The 23,671-nt window shown below is 47.2% G+C and overlaps 2 protein-coding genes across 2 annotated transcripts; one reads left to right on the top strand and one right to left on the bottom strand.

Annotated features, from left to right (window-relative positions):
- The first annotated feature begins 8,211 nt into the window (after positions 1-8,211).
- On the top strand, positions 8,212-9,197 carry LOC109751755 (cytochrome b5). Its single transcript, XM_020310640.4, has 3 exons — positions 8,212-8,404; positions 8,542-8,608; positions 8,701-9,197. The coding sequence occupies exons 1-3, from the start codon at positions 8,318-8,320 to the stop codon at positions 8,973-8,975; spliced, it is 429 nt and encodes a 142-aa protein (XP_020166229.1). The 5' UTR covers positions 8,212-8,317; the 3' UTR covers positions 8,976-9,197.
- Positions 9,198-10,202: 1,005 nt separating this feature from the next.
- LOC109751756 (ATP-dependent zinc metalloprotease FTSH 7, chloroplastic) lies at positions 10,203-19,645 on the bottom strand. The gene is made up of 13 exons (XM_020310641.4): positions 18,612-19,645; positions 14,410-14,475; positions 14,177-14,311; positions 13,992-14,057; positions 13,727-13,912; positions 13,559-13,645; positions 13,352-13,465; positions 13,153-13,277; positions 12,970-13,078; positions 11,453-11,578; positions 11,049-11,369; positions 10,846-10,969; positions 10,203-10,714 (listed from the first exon to the last, which is right to left on the bottom strand). The coding sequence occupies exons 1-13, from the start codon at positions 19,452-19,454 to the stop codon at positions 10,590-10,592; spliced, it is 2,427 nt and encodes an 808-aa protein (XP_020166230.1). The 5' UTR covers positions 19,455-19,645; the 3' UTR covers positions 10,203-10,589.
- Positions 19,646-23,671: the final 4,026 nt, after the last annotated feature.

The raw sequence follows: 23,671 nt of genomic DNA, 5'->3' as shown, positions 1-23,671 counted from the left end.
CGCTACGAGTATGACTCCTTCATCCGCGTTCTTGCAACGCTTCCGCATCGCGATCTACAATGGTATGTAGATGCACTCCCCTTCCCCTCATTGCTAGATTACTCCATAGATTGATCTTGGTGATGCGTAGAAAATTTTGAATTTCTGCTACGTTCACCAACAAGATTAACAAAATCTAAAGGAGGGAGAATGGAGATCCATTTTCAGGCAGGTTTAAAAAGGCCACGTGATGCTACAGATTCAGCAAAGTTAGTATCAGAGGTAGCCGTTGATGTTAGGTGTCATGCACGTATCCTCCCAACGTGGATCCAGTATAGGAATGAGAAAGACGATACCAAGTTTAACACCTTACTTGAAAATTTATCCATAGGTAATGTTATTCATCACAATTTGTAATATTGTCTTACTCTGTCCCATACTTTCTAGCTTCCTCCTAATAAGACTCACATTCTTTTTTCAACAGATGAGGTTCAAGTTGGATCTGAAAGATGATGCAACTAAACAAGCATGCACTCATGTTTTTCAGTCTGCTCTGAGACAATAACGGTATCACCTTAGAAAACTCACTCTGAAGGCAAGTATAACAATGAAATCGCCCAAATATCTCTAGTGGAATATATTACAGATGAAGACTGGACAGCCCTTGTTAAACACTGGTCCGATCCAAAGTATCAGGTAGGGTATATGTATTTGATCAGATCACATATTGAACTTGTATTTTCGTATGTGCCTTACAAGTGTATATTCTTCTAGGCTAACTATTTGAAGAACAAGACCAACCGTTCTAAAGTGAAATTCCAACAGACAACAGGATCTCGTAGCTATACTGCACACTACGAGGCTCTTATAAATAGCTGCTACTTCCTTCTTTTTTATGTGCCATATTATCGTATCTATATTGACTTGTTCCAAATACAGAGGAAAGCCCGTGCAGACCAAAAAGAACCTGGACCGAATGCAGTGCAAATCTTCAAGGATTGCCACACCAGCAAGATGAAGGGCATGAGCACACCAGTTCAAGCCGCTGTTGTAAGTCCTTACTCCTCCTGCCTTTGAACTGCTTGTTACTTTGACGTGTTCATTTAACTGCTTGGTTTGCAGCCAATGTCAGTTACTCTGTTCACTTTTATACACAGTTGTCTTAACATATCATTTCACCTTACACGGTTTAAAAGATATGAAGGATATTCTTTTGGTCTTGATCTGTAATCTAGTTGTGATGTTCACGTGCCCACACAATGATACAATAGCCTGTTTGTTTTATATCTGTTTGCCCATGATATGAATGATCTCATACTATGTTCATCCTACTTTAAACCATGTCTCTTTATCCTTACATGTCAACGAATGTGAGGAAATAGACAATACAGTAGGCATGCTACATGGACATATGTTCCGAAAGTGATTTTATTATGTAGTTGGCACTACAATACATGCTAATGTATTATAGTAGTTCACCAAAATAAGTTATGTATAAATGTGAAACCTACTTTGCTTGTTTTTGTCTCATTAGTAACTTATCTGGTACAGTAATCTACAAGTTCAAGCTTTCAGCAAGCTATGGAACAAATGATTGAACAACCACAACCACCTGAAGGTGACGAGGCTACCACAGGCACAATGTCACCTCTTGCTGCAGTGTGTCAGTATCTCTCCACTAACAGTGCAAAAAGCACCTTCCTGCGTAATTCTGGGTTGGTTGTCAAGGTAACCTCAACCAAATCGCCTACTGAACAAAATCTTCCGGCTAGACAGAGTGATATATTTGTGCTCCAGACACAAGTCCAATCCCTAATGGACGTCGTTTCGGAAACAAGAATAGTGGTTGACAAATGTCGTCAAGATATGAATGGTTTTGAAACCAGACTATCAGACATTTGCTTCGTTGTTCAAGAGCAATGGCGGGAAAAAGGGGATGATCATGCTGCTCCATCAGATTCTACAGCCTGAAACATTAGTACTCAGGTCAAATGATAAGTGCTTCTATACATCTGATGGTGCTTTTATCTGCAAGGACTGTAAACTTTATGCCAACAGGCCTTTTGTTGTATGGCTGGAATTTATTTTGTTGTGATACAGCATTTATCGTGCTGCCAAAGGCTGTAGAAATTACGACACTATTTTTGTATTGTGTAGGTTTATCTTAGTAATGTATTCGGCCGAAAGCTTCGTAGGAGCCCAACGTGCCAACATTCGTTAGGCCCATTCCAATTGGGCTAAAAACGATTACGGGCCGTAATTTGCATGTAGCCCACTAAAAATATGTGGGCCTAAATCAGCATAAGCTTTCATATTTTTGGTAGGCTTGTGCCCCTAGTGGGCCTTTAACAAGCCTAAACATAATTTGGGCCCTCGGTAACAATAGGCCGTTAACATGTGTAAATATCTCGAGCCCATAAATAACATGGGCCTTTAATAGGCCGAAAGTGAGATTGGGCCCTGATTGTGCCAATAACCCACTGGTCATTAGCAGGCCGAAATGTATCTCAGCTCGTGGTGGCCCATTTACAATGCAGATTGTTCACATCCCGAAATTCAGAAGGCCGTAAATGCGCCGACCTACTACACGGGCCTTTAATAGGCCGGAAGTTCGGTCGGGCTTGATTAGTATCAGTTTTATATGGGTCGTTAATAGGCCCGATGTGACGTTGGGCCACATATGGCCCATGGATTTCGTCTCACGTTAAGGTCGAAAATCATAACAGGCTGGAAGTGGCCCAAATCTATAGTGGACCTCTAACAGGCGGAATGTCAGACATGGCCGAATATTACCCAAATCCTTCACGGTCGTTTATGGGCCACAAGTTTCAATGGCCAATAAATGGGCCCAAATTAAGCAAGACTTTTAACAGGTCGGAAACACATCGGGCCGTAATTCGGCCCAAATACTTAGCGGACTATTAACGGGCCAGAAGTGACCATGGGCCGCGATGATGACAAGTTTAGAACAGGACGTTGACGGGCCAATTTGACAATAGTCGTACGGGCCTTAACTGCGAATGGGTCGTTTGTCTGCAAGCAGACCGTTAATGGGCCAGCCTGCTAATTTTGACTGGGCCAGCCTTTTTAACCTAAATGGGCCGCTGTTGGGCCTTACCACGTGTCGACGTATCATAGGCGCCTCCTGTCCATTGGGCGGTTGACATCTGTCCTTTTCGGGTACTGACACGTGGTTGCTATAGCCAATGATAATTTTACACGTGGAAAACCTCATTGGTCCCAGCTGTTAACGGGTTATCGGATCCAAACCGGAACCCGATAGCTTAACGGCGACCCGTTACGGTGGATGTCACGTGTCGGTCAACCTTGACGAAAGCACTTCTATGACGCGCGATTTATCATCATGGAAGTGGACACTTCCGTGATGATAATTTTGGTATGTCATGGAACACTTCTACGACAGCACATGTATGACTATCTTGATTCTGTCATAAAATCGTCATGGATGTACATGCATGACAGAAAACGTGACCTACTATGCCAAACACGTATCATCACGGAAGTGTATTTTTTGTAGTGTATGTTCCTCGCCGCCTCCCTTGGCGCGGGAACGCCACCGTCCGCGCTGGTCTTCGTCGTGTTGTCGGGTTCCTCGCCTACGTCGAGCACCGCCGCCGCTCTTTTTTGCCCGCCGCCGCTGCTACCCCCATAACCGCCGCCTGTCCACCTCCTTCATCTTCGTCCAGCACCAGCCTGTTGCCAGCTTCGCCGTCATCTACTCCGACCACCGTTGGTGACATCGGCCCCGCGTCGATGGATGCCGCAATCGTCGTCGAGTTCTTCTCTGCTGGCCCCTCCGACTTCTCCGAGATGGCCTACAGCTCGTGCAGGTCCCTCGTCTACGCATGCCCAGTGCTGGCAACACCGATGCGTGCCTTCGTCCACGACGTGTCCCCAGGCCTGGCAAGCCTGGCGTGATGCTTCGTCAACTTCGTATTCGTCCGTCTACGCATGCCTGGTGCTGGCAACACCGATGCGTGCCTTCGGCAAACCCAGCGCGACGCGTCGTCAACAACGTCTTCTTCCTGACACACCACTACTTCGACACTACTGCGCCCATGACTAACTCGGCGCCTCCTTGCGCCCGGGGCTCCACGGCGACTTCCTCGACACCGGTCACCCCGACTCAACATCGACCACGAGATTCTTCGCACGGCTACCTCAACCACGGCTCAACCACACATGCTCTCGGCTACCTCGACAAACGGCACAAAGGGCTACCGCCTTGGTTGAGCAACCTCGTCGGTTTTCACTCCAGCGACGCCTTCCGCGATGCGTCGACCATTACGACTGTGGGGGGGTGTCCGTCGGCTTGCCTTCGGATTCTTATCCAGTCTCACCGTATGCTTCGTTACCGTTGTGACTGCGGGGGGATGTTGAGTATATGATTATTAGGAAGTATAGGATAGACTAGGATTTGGTCTTGTCTTGTCTTGTACTCCAGTTGATCATTGTACTTCTATATATATATATATATGCCCACGAGGCTCAAGCAATACAACAAAAGATTCCACCAATCCCCCTCTCTCCCTTCTAACACTAACAGTGTATATACGAATCATATCGTGGACAGTATTGCGAAAAGTAATCTCTGTGTGAGAACTGAGAAGTCACTGAAGATAGTCGGTCAGTCTCCTGGCTCTGTAAACCTTGAATAGCACTCTGTTCGTGTTTTATCAGTTTCTTGGTTTAGAAACGTTTACTTTAGCCCCCTAGAAAAACCAGAAGATAGTCTTGGATTAATGGTCGTTACCAACACTCCGGTTTGTGCTACTCATCACGGTTCCGTCGCGTCGTCAGCGATCTACCACGTGTCGTGTTTAGTCGCTGGCTGACACTTGCACGGCATTTACCAATCGGATCACACCGCACTGCTCAGGATTGATTTTATTGGTTTAGTCTCACGTCCGTGTCAGACAAAGCAGCGCTTATAAAGATGACGACGGCGTCGATGATCAGATAGTAGTGTTTTGATGAGCGGAAGAGAGAGGACTCACAGTCTTTAAGACTAGCCTGGGTAGTAACATGACTAGTAACATGCCTATGTTACTAGTCTATGTTAATACTCACTCCTTTTAGGTGTAAGTCATCTTAGGTTGTGCACCGCGACCAAGGCGGAGAGGAAAACGAGAGAACTTAATGTTTTTTGCTAATTAATAGCATTGCACGCAATGAACTAACCACTACTGCATGTCATGTTTGATAGTCTCAAGTAATTGAAAGCACGCATGACCCACATCTCTTATTGGTTGATATGTCACGAAACAAGAAACGAGGAGGGAGTTAATGTACCGTGTCTAAGTGTTTTGGAATTATTTGATTTTCGCAAGGTGACTTACACACCTAACGGGGAGAGTACCTCTATAGTGGGGAGTAACATATGTGTGGTAACATGCAACACTTCATTTATTAGGCTATAGACTCAGAGCATCTCCAGCCCTTGGCCCCCCAAGAGGCGCTAAAAATCGCCGCCTGGGGGCGTACCGGCGCTAACCGCGTGCTGGGGGCGTGATGCTCCCCAGTCGCCGCGCCCACGTTTTTTTTTTTGAAAAACAAAATCCGGCCCACATTCGCACAACCAAGGCGCAAATTTAACCAAACTTCGGCGGTTCATAAAATATTTTACAAAAGAAGAAAAAAACGCTACTAGAACCCGTCGTAGCCCGCCGCCCTGAAGCTCTACATGCCGAGGAGCCTGTAGAACTGCGTGTAGTCGCCGCCGTCCCTGCTGCTCCCCTGCCCGGGTTCGCCGACGTGCGGCGGGTTGGATGGTCCGGGGGCGTCCTCGTCCTCATCGCTGTCGAGGATCACCACGCCGTGCTCGTCCTCGCGCCCACGCTGGCGGGCGGCTATCTCCTGCAGGGCTCGGCGCTGCCGGACCATCTCGTCGCGGAGGTAGTCGTCCCTCACCCACTTTAGGGCGTCCTCGTCGAAGAAGCCGCGTCGGACTATGGCCTCGTACTCCGCGGGGAGGCCGGGCTCCACCTTCGGCCTGACGAGCCGGGCAGAGGTGGGGGAGGACTCGGCAATGCGGACGCCGCAGCTGCGGGTGCGCCGGCTGATCGGCGCGTCCTGGGGCTCCGGCTTGACGGGGAGGAGGGAGGGAGAGCCGGACGAGGAGGAGGACGTCGGGTCCATGCGTCTCGGCGTCCATGAGCTCCCACGTCGGCGGGAGAAGGTGGGGGAGCGGGGTACTCCAGCCTCGGCGTGTTGCCGCCCTCGATGTACTCGAGGACGGCCTCCAGCGTGCGGCCGGGCACGCCCCACCATCGGCGGCGCCCGTCGGCGTTGAGCCTCCCGGAGGGCACGACGCCGTTGGTGGCCTCGAGCTGCTCGGCGTGGCGGCGGCGGAAGTACGGCTCCCACAGCGTGCTGTCGGGGGTGTACCTCGGCCCCTCTCTCGCCTCCTGCGGCAGAGAGGCACGGATGCGGGCGATCTCCGCACGACGCGCCGCCCCGGTGGGCGGCGGTGGCACGGGGACCCCGCCGGCGCTTATCCTCCACGCCCCGGGCACCCGCATGTCCGGCGGGACCGGATACTCGGCCTCATAGAAAGTCGGGTTTCGTCCTCGTGAAGGTGGCGGCGGCCGAAGCCGTTCACCGCCGCGGCATCTCCTGGGTATCGCTCTGCCATTGGGTGAACTAGGAACGGTGAGAAGAAAGGGAGGAACGGGGGCGCCGGCGGTGGAGAAGAGAGCGAGGTCCGTGCGTGGCTCACCGGTGCGGGAGGGGGCGGCTTATATAGGCGGCGCTCGCGTGGCCGCCGTGTGTACGCGTGGCGGGCGAGGTACGCGCGTCGCCCCGTCTTCACTGCGCCGCTCGTGAGGCATCAATGGAGGAGGCTGACCGGCGCGGCAGCGCGCGGCAGCTTTGGCATTGATTCCCCCGCGGGAACCGAGGCGATGAGGACGACGAAGCGACGAGAAGAGCCGAGTCGCTGCCAAGGAGGGCCCGCCGATTTTCGCGCCAAAAACGATTCGGCCGGCGCCCCCAAGCGCCCCCAGCGCGCCGGGTTCGGCCTGGGTCCGCCGGCGCCAATTTCGGCCCTAGCCGGCAAAAAAAAGGCATTTTGGGACGCGACTGGGCCGATTTTTCGACGCCGGCGGCCAAAAAATCGTATGGGGGGCCTTGCTGGGGCACGGCTAGAGATGCTCTCATATTGCCCTGATATGTGTGATATTACTCATCTTTTACTAGTAACTAGTAGCTATGTTACCGCTTTTCTCTCTTTATTTATTATTTGCCACATCATTTATTTTATCTAGATATATGTGGTCTATCTATCTATCTATCTATGTTGTGGATAGTCTAAGCCTTTTCTTAAGTTCCGAGGAGAGACTTGCCGTTACTGTCCTTCCCTCAGCAGTGCGCTTCGTACTGCGTCTGCGCCTCTTGTGTTTCAAAAGGAAACACTGGCAAGAGTCCGAACCGCACAGAACTCTCGAAGCAGGCAAGGCACTGGCAGCAGCGCAGTTGGATTCCTGCACTGCACGGAAATGCCGCATGCCTTTTGCGTTGCCCTGCTCCGAGCCATCGCGTTGGAATGCGACCGTGTGCGGCTGTGTCGTTTGCGGAGCTGCAGGCCGGCAGGCCCGCGGTAGTTGCAGCCATCTTCTTGCCAGATACTAGTACTTACGTCCAAACATTGCGTCTACGCGCCCATCCGCTGCCTGCATCACTACTCCTTTTTGACGGGTGCCCGCACCATCATATTACTACTTTGTTCGATTGCCCGTGAAAACACCCCTGACCATATACATCAAAGCAGACCGAGATCGATCGGTCGGTCGGTCGGTCTTCTCCTTCGCTTTTGAAGCAGGGTTTGATCTGCTCTGCTCTTGCCGCGTAACCCATGGGCGATTTCCGTCTAGTCCTCAAGGGATTATTATAACATGATGAAAAAAATTGACCGTGCGAGCGCAGTGGAGTTACCGGTGAGGAGCCAGGGAATTTACCGAGAGATCTTCCCATCACAGCGCTGATGGCCTTTGTTGACTTGGATCCGTCGCCATTCGCCAGTCTCTTGCGCCGGAGCCAAATGTCTCGGCATGTGATGTGAGCCTCCTCCGCTAGAGACTCGGCGTGGCGCCAGGTCAAAGCCAATTCGCCGATCATCCACACGTGACGCGACCGCACTGCACGTCTTTGGAGACCAGACGGCAGCGCGGTCCGACACGCACGATGTATATATACACCGCCCCGTGCCTAGCCCTGCTCCCCTCATCTTCCAGAGGTCCAAAATTCAGCAGCAAACAGCATCTAGTTTCTTGATCCGGTTCTGTTTACCCTGAAGGCTCGGCTTCCGCGGGTGGCTGCGATGGCGGGAGGAGGGAAGGTGTACTCGTTCCAAGAGGTGCGGAAGCACAGCCAGCGCAAGGATTGCTGGCTCATCATCTCCGGCAAGGTCGGTTTGTCATGTCATAAACCCTTCTTGCATCTACCCATCACCACTTCACTGTAGATTTCAAATGAATTTTGTGTCGATGCACGTGATCTGGGTCATCTGGCCATGCTTTACTTTACCTCTGCTCGCTGCCTCAGGTGTACGACGTGACGCCGTTCATGGAGGAGCACCCCGGCGGCGACGAGGTCCTGCTGGCGTGCACCGGTGAGCCCTCCCCTCCCATCCCCCGCGTGCTCTCTCTTTGTTCCGGTCGGCCGGGAATGATTTGGCACGTCCTGCTGGCCGTGGCCGTGCAGGCAAGGACGCGACGGCCGACTTCGAGGACATCGGCCACTCGGACGCAGCCAAGGAGCTGATGCCGCAGTACTGCATCGGGGAGGTCGACGCCGCCACCATCCCGGCCAAGCTCGCCCACGCCGTCCTCCCCGCCAAGGGGGCGGCGGCGGCTCCGGCGCCACGCGCGAGCGCGGGCCAGGGCGTCTGGCTCACGGTGCTGCAGCTCGCCCTGCCCCTCCTGCTGGTGGCCATGGCCTTCGCGCTTCAGAACTTCGCCAAAACCAAAACAGAGTAGACGAGAAGGACAGATGCCGTCGCGGATACCGGCCTGCGGCCTCTTGGAAGTATCTGCACGTCCAACCACTTCCTGTCGACGTCTCTACCGCTGCAATCGTTGTAATTCCATCTCCCATATGTGTACTGACGTCATTATTGGTGGAATTCATATATCTATAATCGCCGAGTTTCAGAAAAGATATAAGACTATAATACTATGTAGTGTGGGAATAACTCAAAACGTGAGCCGCTGGATGCACTCAGTCCGATGGTGGAAAGTTGGCAAATCCTTTTTTTTTCGAAACGGAGGCAAAAAATTTGCCTCATCTCATTAATTAAGAAGAGTTTTGAATTACATGACTGACCGCCCGTAGACGGCCCGAAACCGATAAGCCTACTCTCGCGGCATAAGAGAACTCAGACGTTCGGCCCCTGCCAACCCCCAAAGTCTGACCTCCGCCTTGATTCTAGACGTGATTACATTTGGCATGGCGGACACCATCCTAAATACTCTCGCATTCCGCTCGTTCCAAATTTCCCGTGAAACCAACATGACGAAAGTTGGCAAATCCTTACACTTCTGTCTTCTGACCATTTGGATTGCTCTTTGCGCTAGATTGTGCACGTGAAGTTCAGTCCTAAACTTAAATCCAAACCCCTTAATGTCTCTGCTCAGCCATAACCTTTTAGTTGGGGCTTCTCAAAAGTCGAGAACCATCTAGAAGACGCCAAACGAAAGGTAAGTGTGAGAATAGCAGCAGATGCCAGCGGTACAAATGATGCATGACATGTTGGTCGTTTGCTAATCTGTTTTCACTACCCTTGGCCTTTTGGAAGCTACATCTAATGAAAAAAAATGCAAGTGTTTTGACATGTTATCAGTGTTTTTTAAGAACACTTCAGTTAAAAACTATAGGAGTTCCACACAGCAATCGCAATTTGTTTTTGTAGTATATATATCTTCCGGTTCCATGACCGATTCAGCATGGACTGGCTAGACAGAAACCGGAGAATCTCCTATCAGAAAACCTCAGATGCACATCTTGCTTTACAACCAAGGGACTTCTTTCTAGAGAAGAAACAAAACACTTCAAAGTTCAAAAAGCACCAGTGGAGTATCATTTCGCATTAGTGCACCTCGTAAATGCTGAGAAGTGAACGATTCTGCTCAGCAAAATAACAGCCGACGCAGGTAGATGAACAAAGTAGTGCAGATGGACAGTCGAGTATACCAAGGCAAGGAATATTGTATGCAAACCGTATATGAATTATTTCTATTAATATTTGATGACATGATAATGTAACATGAATCTTTCACTGGGAGGGCTGAAAAAAAAAAGAATGTATGAAGAAAAAAGAATGTTCTTTTACATGTGCACCACCCGCCTAATCCCTATAACAACATTGTAGAGCGAAGGAGCAAACGGATGGACTTACAATATTGTGGAGGTTAGAACTCGATAATCAGTTCTGGAATTCCTTGAGTCCAGGGCAACCGCGACCATACATATACACAGCATCTTGGTCATGAGGACTTTTTTTTTTCACTGAATCCCTCTGGATTTACAGAGTTTTAGCGGTTGGCGCTAGGTTAAATTAATTAAGTCTAAGACTCCAATTTATACTCCTGATGCTAGAGGCCTACTTCCAGCTGAAGAACATGTTCTTGCTTTCCTGTAATAAAAGAGGACAATTCTTCTGGGGCAACGACAGACTTAAGCCACTCTTGTAGTTCCTCGCCTTCAACCTTTTCATTCTCTGGAAGGAGCATAGAGATGAGCAGTTAGACATACCACACATCAAACAATTTCAATTTCAGCATTTGTGATGCATAGCTCATGAAGAAAAGCGCACCATAAAAAACATAGGCGGATAATATGTCAAATTACCTTCTAAATATGCTCCAAGTCCTTCCAAAACTGCTGGATTAGCACGGATAACTGAAAGAGCAACTTCAAGTGCTGATTGTAGAAGTGCTTTTACTTCCCCTTGGACAAGATCAACCAGATGACCCTGTCATTAGTTTTCCAATGTGAGCTTAGTAGGCAGCTTAATAGTTTGATCTGCAATTGTATGGAACTTTGAGACAGACCTGGTCCCTTCCAAATGGGGAGCCTCCAGAATCATCTAGCCCACCATTTGACAATGTAGCTAGTGATATTGGACCTATGCGCTGATTAAGACCATACTCTGCCACGGCTTTGTAAGCCATGTCAGTTGCACGCCTGATGTCATCAAGTGCCCCAGTAGAAACCCGTCCTGCTAGAACTATTTCCTCTGCTGCCCGCCCACCCAGAAGCGTTACCAGACGTCCACGCAGTTCATCAACAAAGAGCAAATATCTATCTTCTGTCGTGGGAGGAGTGTATGTAAAGCCTAATGCACCTCCTGACCTCGGCAGTATACTCAATTTCTGGGAAAATAAACAGAGAAAGAAAGTAAGACCAATTTAGAATTATACCGACTGTTCTTATCAATAGTTGTTTCAATTCAAACCTCCACACGTGGCTGGCCTGGCAACAGATTTGCTACAGCAGTTCCCACAACTGCATGACCAACTTCATGCCGTGCAACAACAGCCTTTTCATTGCCCTTCAGCTTTACATGTTTTTTCTCTATGCCCTAAGAAATAGACTTCACAGTTAACTTCACAGTAGCATAGAGAACTATAATGACTAACCGGAACATCTTTCTCTCACGGCAATATCAAAATAGAGCAAAGAACAACAATAAGGCCATGCCCTGAGGGCACAACTCATACAATAGAGATGATTAGTATTGTGCAGCTAGTATCCCTTAAGGAATAAGGATACGACTAGCAGTAGTTGCAGCATGTACATGGACAGGAAACCTGCTAGATTAGGAAAGGTCTTAAATCTTAATTACCTTTGGTACATGCTGAGTTTGTATTCAGATCCGACTTGTGGATCAAGTTGGTTGTCCTACATAAAGGACCCGTATGTCGTACATGTTTTGGCTAGGAAAAAATTATTGAAAACACGCTAAATGCATAGGACAGAATGCATGGGGAGGTTAGAATTTTATGCTAAAAAGTGTACTGGAGAAGTTTAGTGCCAAGAACTAAACTAATGCTTTCCTTTAAGGAAACTGCAGAGACCCTTCAACTGAGTCCACGGAGACTTGAACCCAGGTGGTGGGATTGCACATCCACTCCCCCACCAAAGTGATATTTGAGTGCCACCAAATATATTTTTCTCCCAAAAAAATCTACCACGAAACCAGCATGGATGTGAATAGGTAAAATTCACCATACATGAGTTAAGCATTTAACAGACAAAATGCACTGTTTGCTTGTTTGCATATAAAAATCACTTCTGGACACAATTTTGAATATTCTTTATGTGTGTTATCATTAACTGCCGTTTTTTTCCGGTGATTAACTGCCGTTTTAACCAAAACAGAACCCAAAAGGACCCGCAGGACTGGAAGAGCTTCTGGTCCTTAGTGCAATTCCATGGCCAGGGGGAGCGCGGTCCTACTGGCTGCTGCTTTGGCCCCGTGGCCGGCGCTGGTAGAGAAGGGTAGGGGGGATTCAGGAGGAGGGAAGGAGATTAGGGATTCCAGAACTACTGAATTATTTCCTGAAGTCCTAATACACACTCCTGCTCCTTATATAGGAGATGACCAATTTTAACACAAGGAAAGTAAAAACTCAATCAGAAACAAACAGGAACACACCTCCACCAGGGATTCAATCCTGCACAAATACAACTTGGTCCTAAGTTGATTCTAATCAGATTTTGGTTTAGTCCGACATTTGTATGGAACACCCCACATAACAAACACAGTTTTACAGATGGTGCTGTTTAGATATCCATATTATGTATGTTGGGCAATTGCTCTTTATGTAATCCTCTGCGCATTGCACAGTTAAGGACTAAGATAGATATAACTTGAAGCTGAATACAATATAGTTGGGACTGCATACACATCATATTCTACTTCAATAAAGAAAGTAATAGAACGAGATTTGAGATAACAGAAAAACATACAGCTATAGAGCGCTCAACCGCGCTGATGAAGTCGATCTTTTCCACTATTTCTTTATTTGATCTTCCAGCCAACAAAGCAGCTTCATTCACTAAATTAGCAAGGTCTGCCCTGCATAGGGTACACACAAGTCAAATGTAAAGTGGTACATGGTTAAAAAGATTAACTAGAAGAGAAATTGTTACCCTGTAAAACCAGTTGTCATTGCAGCAATGCCGCTGAGATCTACATCTTTACCAAGCGGAAGCTCTTTTCTGTTTGCATGAACTTTCAGGATAGATTCTCTTCCAAATTTATCGGGAGCTTCAACCTGTCATGAAAATATCTGTCACCTCTGAAAACTAAGAAGCAAGTGATACACTTGTGTTGAGAATAAAAGCTAACCGTGACTACACGGTCAAATCTCCCTGGGCGCCGAAGGGCAGGATCCAAAACATCTGCCCTGTTTGTTGCTCCAAGTACAATGACAGCTGAGTTGGTATCAAAACCATCCATTTCCTAAAAAAAGAGAAAATTAACAATGGCTAAACAAAGAATAGGGTGCCATGGAAGTAAAGACTGGAGAGTAAGAAACTATTGTCATTATCCTACCGTGAGCAGTTGATTTAGTGTCTGCTCACGCTCATCGTTGCTGACGATACGGTACCGGCCATCACGACTTTTTGCCACGGCATCAATCTACAAAGAGCAGACGAATGGAAAGGGTTAGCATGCATCTGAATAGAAAACAAGTAATTATATCCACAAATGCTAGATTACCTCATCAATAAAAATAATTGACGGTGATTCCTTTTTGGCCCTAGCAAATAGTTCACGCACTCGAGCTGCTCCCATGCCTACATATAGCTCCACAAATTCACTTGCAGAACAACTTATGAAAGGAACTTCCGCTTCCCCTGCTACAGCTTTAGCAAGGAGTGTCTTTCCAGTTCCTGGAAGGCCCACCTGTAAAAAGGATTGCACTGTAAGTAACAAACGCAATAACCAAGCAACACTCACTACTATAAATAAATGCAGAACTAACCAACAAGACACCTCGAGGAGGACGTGCACCAAGACGAATATATTTTTCTGGGTTCCTTAGGAACTCCTGAACATGATGAAAAGATAAAACCAGGTTATTTTCCTCCAATCAATAGATAGACCAGAACATCACTGCACATACTAGAATACAAGATTACCGGTAACAAGTCATCATAAAACCCATACCACAATTTCTTCCAACTCTTCTTTGGCCTCGTCAACTCCAGCCACATCAGCGAATGTAACTATATCGGCAGTTTCTGAAACTTTTGCCCCACCAGAGTTCAAATTCTTTCGATTCCTCAGCTGGCCTGTTGATTGCTGGTAATACACAAGAAATAATGTCTATAAAAAAATCGAATTTAAAGACCATATTCGCCAGTTGACTGGGGTAGAAAAATATACACACACGTCAGTACCTGAGAAAAACTTATTGGCAGTCGCTGAAGAACTACTGCAATTAATACAACATAAATAAGAGCCACCTGCACAATATAAGAGTGTAATTAGGGCCAAAAGCACAGGTTGAAGAGAGACTTGTACACGTGGACATGAACACTGAACGATGTAAACATACACAAACATCTTACAAGATTACCCCTTGCGCCTATCAACACGCATCGGTACAATATTTGGAGGATTGCATATTCCTGTATTAGACTAGGTACATAAGTTCACATATCAAACTGGGGTTCAATTTATATTTTTTTCATGTGAGGAAATCCATGTACCTAGCCTATCCCAAACAAGTTGGGGTAGGCTAGAGGTGAAATCCATAAGATCTCGCGACCAACTCATGGCTCTGGCACATGGATAGCAAGCTTCCACGCACCTCTGTCCATAGCTAGTTCTTTGGTGATACTCCAATCCTTCAGGTCTCTCTTAACGGACTCCTCCCATGTCAAATTCGGTCTACCCCGACCTCTCTTGACATTCTCCGCGCGCTTTAGTCGTCCGCTATGCACTGGAGCTTCTGGAGGCCTGAGCTAAATATGCCCAAACCATCTCAGACGATGTTGGACAAGCTTCTCTCCAATTGGTGCTACCCCAACTCTATCTCGTATATCATCATTCCGGACTCGATCCTTCCTCGTGTGGCCACACATCCATCTCAACATACGCATCTCCGCCACACCTAGCTGTTGAACATGTCGCCTTTTAGTCGGCCAACACTCAGCGCCATACAACATTGCGGGTCGAACCGCCGTCCTGTAGAACTTGCCTTTTAGCTTTTGTGGCACTCTCTTGTCACAGAGAATGTCAGAAGCTTGGCGCCACTTCATCCATCCAGCTTTGATTCGATGGTTCACATCTTCATCAATACCCCCATCCTCCTGCAGCATTGACCCCAAATATCGAAAGGTGTCCTTCTGAGGCACCACCTGCCCATCAAGGCTAACCTCCTCCTCCTCACACCTAGTAGTACTGAAACCGCACATCAGGTACTCGATTTTAGTTCTACTAAGCCTAAACCCTTTTGATTCCAAGGTTTGTCTCCATAACTCTAACTTCCTATTTACCCCCGTCCGACTATCATCAACTAGCACCACATCATCCGCAAAGAGCATACACCATGGGATATCTCCTTGTATATCCCTCGTGACCTCATCCATCACCAAGGCAAAAAGATAAGGGCCCAAAGCTGACCCCTGATGCAGTCCTATCTTAATCGGGAAGTCAGCAGTGTCGACATCACTTGTTCAAACACTTGTCACAACATTATCGTACATGTCCTTGATGAGGGTAATGTACTTTGTTGGGACTTTGTGTTTCTCCAAGGCCCACCACATGACATTCCGCGGTATCTTATCATAGGCCTTCTCCAAGTCAATGAACACCATATGCAAGTCCTTCTTTTGCTCCCTGTATCTCTCCATAAGTTGTCGTACCAAGAAAATGGCTTCCATGGTCGACCTCCCAGGCATGAAACCAAACTGATTTTTGGTCACGCTTGTCATTCTTCTTAAGCGGTGCTCAATAACTCTCTCCCATAGCTTCATTGGGCTCATCAGCTTAATTCCATGGTAATTAGTACCAACTCTGAACATCCCCCTTGTTCTTGAAGATTGGTACTAATATACTCCATCTACATTCTTCTAGGATCTTGTTTGCCCGAAAAATGAGGTTGAAAAGCTTGGTTAGCCATACTATCGCTATGTCCCCGAGGCCTTTCCACACCTCAAGGGGATACAATCAGGGGCCATCGCCTTGCCTCCTTTCATCCTTTTTAAAGCCTCCTTGACCTCAGACTCCTGGATTCGCCGCACAAAACGCATGCTGGCCTCATCAAAGGAGTCGCCCACTTCAATGGTAGAACTCTCATTCTCCCCATTGAATAGCTTGTCGAAGTACTCCCGCCATCTATGCTTAATCTCCTCGTCCTTCACCAAGAGTTGGTCTGCTCCGTCCTTGATGCGTTTGACTTGGCCAATATCCCTTGTCTTCCTCTCTTGGATCTTGGCCATCTTATAGATGTCCCTTTCGCCTTCCTTCGTGCCTAACCGTTGGTAGAGGTCCTCATACGCCCAACCCCTTGCTTCACTGACAGCTCGCTTTGCAGCCTTCTTTGCCATCTTGTACTTCTCTATGTTGTCGGCACTCCTATCCAGGTATAGGCGTCTGAAACAATCCTTCCTCTCTTTAATCGTCTTCTGGACATCATCATTCCACCACCAGGTATCCTTATCTTCGCTTCTCCTTTCCCTGGACACCCCAAACTCCTCCAATGCCACCTTACGAATGCAAGTCACCATCTTCATCCACACATTGTCCGCATCCCCTCCTTCCTCCCAAGAGCCTTCCTTAATGACCCTCTCCTTGAACGCCTGAGCTACCTCCCCCTTGAGCTTCCACCACTTCGTTCTAGCGACTTTGGCACGCTTATCCCGCTGGACACGAATCCGAAAGCGGAAATCAGCAACCACCAGCTTATGCTGAGGTACAACACTCTCTCCAGGTATCACCTTACAATCTAGGGACGCACGCCTATCTTCTCTTCTCGAGAGGATGAAATCAATCTGGCTAGAGTGTTGGCCACTACTAAAAGTCACCAGATGTGACTCTCTCTTTCTAAAGAGGGTGTTAGCTACAATCATGTCGTAGGCTAGAGCAAAGCTTAAGACATCTTCCCCTTCTTGATTCCTGATGCCATAGCCAAAGCCCCCATGCACCCCTTCAAAACTTGTGTTAGATGTACCCACGTGGCCATTGAGGTCTCCTCCTATGAAGAGTTTCTCGCCAATCGGTACACTCCTAACCATATCTTCCAGGCCTTCCCAGAACTCCCTCTTGGTGTTCTCATTGTGGCCTATTTGCGGGGCATATGCGCTGATAACATTGAGAACTAAGTCCCCAACTACCAGCTTGACCAGGATAATCCGGTCCCTACGTCTCTTGACGTCTACCATTCCATACTTGAGGCTCTTGTTGATCAAGATGCTTACGCCATTTCTGTTTCAGCCGTCCCCGTGTACCACGGCTTGAAGCCGGTATCCTCCACCTCCTTCGCTTTCTGTCCCTTCCATTTGGTTTCTTGGACGCAAAGGATATCAACACCTCTCCTCACCGCTGCATCAACTAGCTCCCGAAGCTTCCCTGTCAAAGACCCTACGTTCCAGCTACCTAAGCGAACCCTTCTTATTATTAACTCGGTCGTATGTAGTAGTTCTGTAAAATCTTGAGTGTACAGTTACTAGGAAGCTAGATTAGAGTTTTTGTTACCTAGACTTTTGCTATGCTACAGTCGACACATGATTACTGAACACAATAGCATTCAAGTGTGGTGGCCCAGCAAGGGTAGAAAAAAACACCGAGGAAAATGCTTGTGAGTTGCGATTCTCAGCCTCAGTATTGTTAATTTGTACTATTTGTCAAACTGATATCAGCGCAGAATGATGGAACTTAATTTTCTGCATAGGATTGGGAGAACGAAAGAATTAATGAAGTTATAGTTGCTAACAGGAAACAAAATCAAAAGAGAAGCGTCTACTTCTACATTACCCTTGACAATAGTTTAACCCTTCCTTTTGCACGTGAAAGCAAGGAAATAGATGTACCAGGATTCAACTTTAGGGATAACCAAAACACCAAAGGATGCTAGATTGCTTAAGCATCTACAACGATTGTAGGGTTGATTAAATATGTAGTTATAGAGTACATACTAACAAAGTTTAGCAACAAGTACTTCTGTTTGCTTGCTATAAAAAGCAGCCGCTGGGAGAATTGAACAAATGTTATGCTTTTGTTTCAAGCAGAACAAAAAATATATTGGATTCTAATCTCTTGCGAGCATCTCTTAGTATTGACACATAACAAAACACTGATTTTCTTTTCTCCTTCATTGCCAGTACGTCACATCTAACTAGTTAACGTATATAAAATCTAGATTGCTGAAACAAACCATACTAAAGGAAATAACATTACAAATTATTCCTCCTTATTTAAACTAAACACCATCTCTAATTCTACAATCTCAGTCACCATATGTTGTAAGTCATATTTCCCCTGTTTCCTATTGACATGCCACTAATGGTCTAAAATGCTATTACTGCAACAATTTTCAAGCCACAATAATCAAACGTGTAAGGTGTAACACAGATAATTTTCAGCTGAAATGCCTTACCAAAGCTGAATTGAGCATGCCGCCGGACCTCCTATCTGGCGACCCAAACTCAACACTATTCTCCACCATCTTCTCATATGGAGTCTTAATGTCCACTGGCCGTGTCGTCGTGAAGACGATTCTCCTCGAAATGGCAGCATTATCAGCAACGCCATCTGTTTGTGTTTGTGGCTGCTCCACCACACTGGCCTCAACCTCCGGACGGAGCCGGAACATTACGTGCACCCCATCCACCTCAACCTTTTTCACCTGGTCCTTATCAATGCTCGCCAGGAAGTCGCTGTAGGGGACGCTGATGTAAGTGGTCTGCGGCCGGGGCTCTGAGCCAGGCAAGGTGATCTCCGGCCGCAGCATGCGGAGGGCGAATATGGCAAACCCGAGCTGTAGCAGGAGGAACCCCATCTCCCGGCCCTGCACTATGGGCTCCCAAAACCATCGGCCAACACCGCCGCCCTTAGCCACCCGCCGGCGCCACTTGTTTTCCCCCCTCTTGGACGAAGAGGGCGGCGACGGCGGCGTCGCGGCCGCGCTGGTGGTGCTCGTGCCCGCGCTATCACTACCTTGCTCCGCCGCCGCGTCGCGGTCGCCGTCCCCGGTGGACGAGGCCTCCCCCGACCCGGAGGCGCCGTCGCCGTCGCGCTCGACGTTGGCGCGCGCCGCGGGCGGGCAGCGAATGCGGCGGTGGATGAGGGCGAACCCGAGGCCCCGGGGCGGCACGGCAGATAGGCGGACCGACGCGGCGCTGCCTCTATAAGCAGGACGCCTGCGGAGGGGGCGGAGGAGCGACCGGGAGGGGGCCACGATGGGGAGCGAGACGAGGGTTTCGGCGGCGGCGGAGGCCATGGGAGAGGCAGGGGGGCGGGCCCCGAACCCTAGATTCGCGACCGGGAGGACGGGAGCAGCTCGAGGACCTCGCGTGGAGGAATCGGTGGGGAGGGGGGGCGGAGTGAGGCGGGGAGATGAGGAACAGAGGAAGGCAGAGGACGAGACGAACCGAGACGGGGAGCGAAGGGTGTCGCCGTTGCCTGCGTGTCTCGCCGTCACGCCGGGCTGTTAATCCGGTCCGTTAATCCGGTTCGGGTGAATAACCTGCGGTCACCGGGAGGTGCACGTATTATTCACTGATGCAAGGGTCCCATTCGTGGGCCGCGTTTTCATGGGCCCACTCTCAGTGGAAAAGCTGCGACGTTTCTTGGATTTCAGTGGCTTATCCGTTCCGTGGAGATATGGCACGAAGCCGGCGGAGTGGGAGGGGGCTTAACGGGATTGGTGGGGACGAGCTCTTCGTTGTCAGTGGGAGCAGGGGACGTGAGTCAGAACGTGGGGTCACTCGAGATATTTGGCAAGTCGGATGGTGCAGGGCGGCGCGCTGCCCATGTCCACAGAAACGATGAACGACTGCCGAATTTGGAAGCATATCTATCCTCCACGGCAGAGAAAGAAAAACAATGGATTTGCTAATTTTGTGTGGATTTCTGAACAAACGTACACCTTCTTTGTCACTGAACTAAATTGGACAACGCTAACGCTCACACGTATGGTGGAAGCCAAACCCGCCCACACGCCCTATAACACACAGACTACGCCATGTCACCGCATGTATGCATGTGAAAATCTTTTTGGATTTTCTGTTTTTAAAATGTTTTATCTCTTAAATGAAAATCCGATTGAAGATCCGTTTTCACCATTAAATCCCTCGCGACGAGATCTTCGAAACTAGATCTCATATCAATATATTTCGACAAAAAAAATTTTGTTAAAAGTTGTCGTGTCTATTGCACATGATTGCCATGTTGTTTACACTGTAGTTGTCATGATATGTTTCAGCTATTTTCTTCTACATTTAAAAGTAAATTTTGACATATTATAAAACGGGGAATTAAGAAACTAGACTTGCCATGCATCATAAATTAAAATTGTCATGATACATGCACTTAAAATTGTCATGGTTCATACAAAAAAATCATGGTCAAAGTACTAGAATTGCCATCATAGAAAAACTAAAATTGCCATGATCTACAAACTAAAATTGCCACATGGCAACTTTAGTTTAAGCACTATGGCAACTACAGTGTAGACGTCATGGCAACTTTTGGGCAAAAAAAAATTATCGAAACATATCAACATGGAGTCTAGTTTTGAAGATCTCTTCGAGACGGATTTGATGGTGAAAATGGATTTTTAATTCGCTTTTTTAATTAGGAGATAAAAGATTTTTAAGCTGAAAACCAAAAAAAATTCTGCTGATGTCATCTGTTCATACGTGGCAAAATGAGTGGTGACGAAAGCGTGTGGACGATGTGCAAACGCCCACACGTGTGAGTGTTAGTTTTTCCGAATAAGTATGAGTACTACTACTACAGTGGAAGGGTTTATAAGATAATCAAATTTGCAAGACGCTGCAAAATTGTAGGACTTTACAAACATTGCAAATAGTAACCGGTAAATTTACAATCTATATACTTGTACTGGTTGTTTTAGGTTTACTATAGGTAAGTGCGAGGGTGTTGCAACTGAAGATGGAATAAAGGTCTCTCCGCCTAGCCCCCGTTTCGGCGGTGCGTCTAGCATCGTTGGTGGGCGTGTAGGGGTGTGTCTCCGGCGGATCTATTTTTGGTGGATTTGCTCGGATCTCGTCGTTGTTCGTCTACGTTCGTGTGTCTTTGGATTGGATCTTTCTGATCTACGCTATTCTTCATCTGCGGCGGTTGCTGTTCTGGTGCGCTGGTCCTACGGGGCCTTAGCACGACGACTTCCCGACTATCTACTACAACAAGTTGTGCCCGACTCCGGCAATGGAGGGGCGATGACGGCGGCGCGCCTTCGGCTCGCTTCAGTGCTGGTAGTCGTCGTTAGGTGGTCTATGGATCTGGATGTAATTTCTATTATTTTCTGGTATTCGTTGTACTGCCATGATTGAAGATGAATAGATCGAAAAATTTCTCGCAAAAAAAAAAAGTATGCATGGCTCGTATATTCAAATCATTCAATCAAAAATCAACTCAACCAGAACTTAACTGGGCTTAATCCTAATTTTGTTAAGGACCATACATGGGCAATGCATGTATTTATATATATATATGTATGTATGTATGTATGGTATATGGTTGAATGCAACATGCTATATGTCTTAGAGAGCCTAACTCAATTTCCTTTCCGTCAACAAAACCAATATAATATGTTGAATACATATATCGCAAAATTACTACAAGTCCACGCAGCATGAGCAACTTCTTGCAATGTTACCTAGCTATTGTCAAGGCTGGCCTATAATCTGGCATGTTGCCTCGAATTTGCGTCCATTTTCAGGAAGTCTTCTCTACTGCTACCAATTTTTGCCTGATAAAAATACGTCAGAAAACAATAAAACACATGCAACAAAGAATAATCTCAGCTTTAGAAATTCCTTGCTCGGAATTCAGTCATTTACCCTAGAAAGAGGTGAGCCAGAACTGCACGGAAGAAATAATAGCATCTACACCAAAGGATCGATGCATGACTAAATTTTACGAAGCGCTGCAGTCGTGCAAGCATACATTCGTTGGAATAACAGAAGATGATGTGCGGCGTTGTGAAGGTGTTGTAGGCCAACTTGGCAAACTCGAGCAAAAAATGATGCAAAAAACAAAGCATTCCATAACTTGACGTTGTGAGGGATGTGTTTTCTGTTTATTTGAATCCCGAATGTTACTTGGTAGAATGAACATGAACAAATAATCAATTGTAAGTTGATAAAAGTTTATTGTGTGATGTCATGTACAGAACTTTATTCAAAGAATTGAATATGTTGAGTGCATTGTTCCAATGGTAGTTATGTGAGTAGTTTTTTTAATAGCAAAACATTCGTGCACAACGTTTATTTATGTTCTTAATGCTCGTGATTACTACTTGCAGAAAGTACTGCACAACTATTTTCATAGTATTGCGGTTCTAGACAAAAGCCATGGACGTAACGCTTCACGAGGGAGCTAAGATGATCAACATACCCTAGCCGCCTCCATCTGCCTTCCCCCCTCGCCACCATTAGGGCGTGTCCCCGGGCAAAGCCTGCGCGGCGACGGCATGGAGGTCTGGTTGAGGGGCGGTTTGCTAGGAAAGTCTTGGAGGGGTGCTGCAGTTGAACAAGTGAAAGGGCATGTAGCCCCTAAGTATGGTTTTGACAATTAATGACAATCTCTATAGACTAATGTTTTCACATAGATATGTTTGAAGGTATTGTCCATAGATGGTGCATCAAGGATACTAGATGGAATCAAGGATGAAGTCCATATATACGAAGATAAATTTGCTCTAAGCTTGGTACTAAATGACAATTCCTATGAAGCATAAAGTGTACTGAATCTTATATGAAGATATGTTCCATAGTGATGCTTGAAGTGCATTGGGTTGTTTTGTGAAGAATGCCATCAAAGCACCCGAAGAAGTCCTCATGGTATACTTCTCTGGATACCCCGTGCTCACGGGCTTGTACCGTGCGCACGGGTCGAGTGTCAACTCTCTGGATACCCCGTGTAACGGGGCCTAGGTTTTTGGCTTTCGAGATCCCATGTTCAGTGAGGTTTCAAGTTGGTCTTCGGGGACTTCTATTGAATCCATCAAGATTGATTTCCATGTCCAACCTAATTTGTTCAAGGTGGAGTTCATTGGAAGATCTCAAAGATTAACATATTTGGGCTTTTAAGGATCAAGGGCTTGAGAGAATAGTTAAAGAGAAGAATTCAAGTTATGGCTTCAAGACAAGATCATGGTGAGCTCATATGTTGGGTTTAGGTTGATCAAGTCTTGAAGCAAGCAACTAGAGTGAAGAATTCATTGTGCCTCTCAAGAGATTACGATGGAGTTTTAGGATAGAATGTGGTGACCAAGATGATATTCATAGTGGAACTTGGTATGGTCATGGAAGAGTCTTTGGTGATATAGTCTTGAAGCAATGAAGTGAAATGAAGAGTTCACTGTGGATTTCAAGAAACCAATATGGGGCATGAAGTAAAGATGTTGGTTGACCAAGATGAAGCTCGAAGATTATCTAGACGGTCAACTCACAAAGTGCAGCCTTTGTA

This window comes from Aegilops tauschii, chromosome 6 (assembly GCF_002575655.3).
Source record: "Aegilops tauschii subsp. strangulata cultivar AL8/78 chromosome 6, Aet v6.0, whole genome shotgun sequence".
Lineage (NCBI taxonomy): Eukaryota > Viridiplantae > Streptophyta > Magnoliopsida > Poales > Poaceae > Aegilops > Aegilops tauschii.
The sequence above is the reverse complement of the archived record's forward strand: the minus strand, read 5'-3'. Positions and strand labels throughout refer to the sequence as shown.

Bases quoted from the DNA above. Each gene is read 5' to 3' on its own strand.
- LOC109751755 (XM_020310640.4), top strand. From the start codon at position 8,318: ATGGCGGGAGGAGGGAAGGTGTACTCGTTCCAAGAGGTGCGGAAGCAC. The intron at 8,405-8,541 runs GTCGGTTTGTCA...TCGCTGCCTCAG, and splicing joins GGCTCATCATCTCCGGCAAG to GTGTACGACGTGACGCCGTT. The intron at 8,609-8,700 runs GTGAGCCCTCCC...GTGGCCGTGCAG, and splicing joins GGTCCTGCTGGCGTGCACCG to GCAAGGACGCGACGGCCGAC.
- LOC109751756 (XM_020310641.4), bottom strand. From the start codon at position 19,454: ATGGCCTCCGCCGCCGCCGAAACCCTCGTCTCGCTCCCCATCGTGGCC. The intron at 14,312-14,409 runs GTACTGACGTGT...GTGTATTACCAG, and splicing joins TGCCAATAAGTTTTTCTCAG to CAATCAACAGGCCAGCTGAG. The intron at 13,913-13,991 runs GTTAGTTCTGCA...TCCTTTTTACAG, and splicing joins CTCCTCGAGGTGTCTTGTTG to GTGGGCCTTCCAGGAACTGG.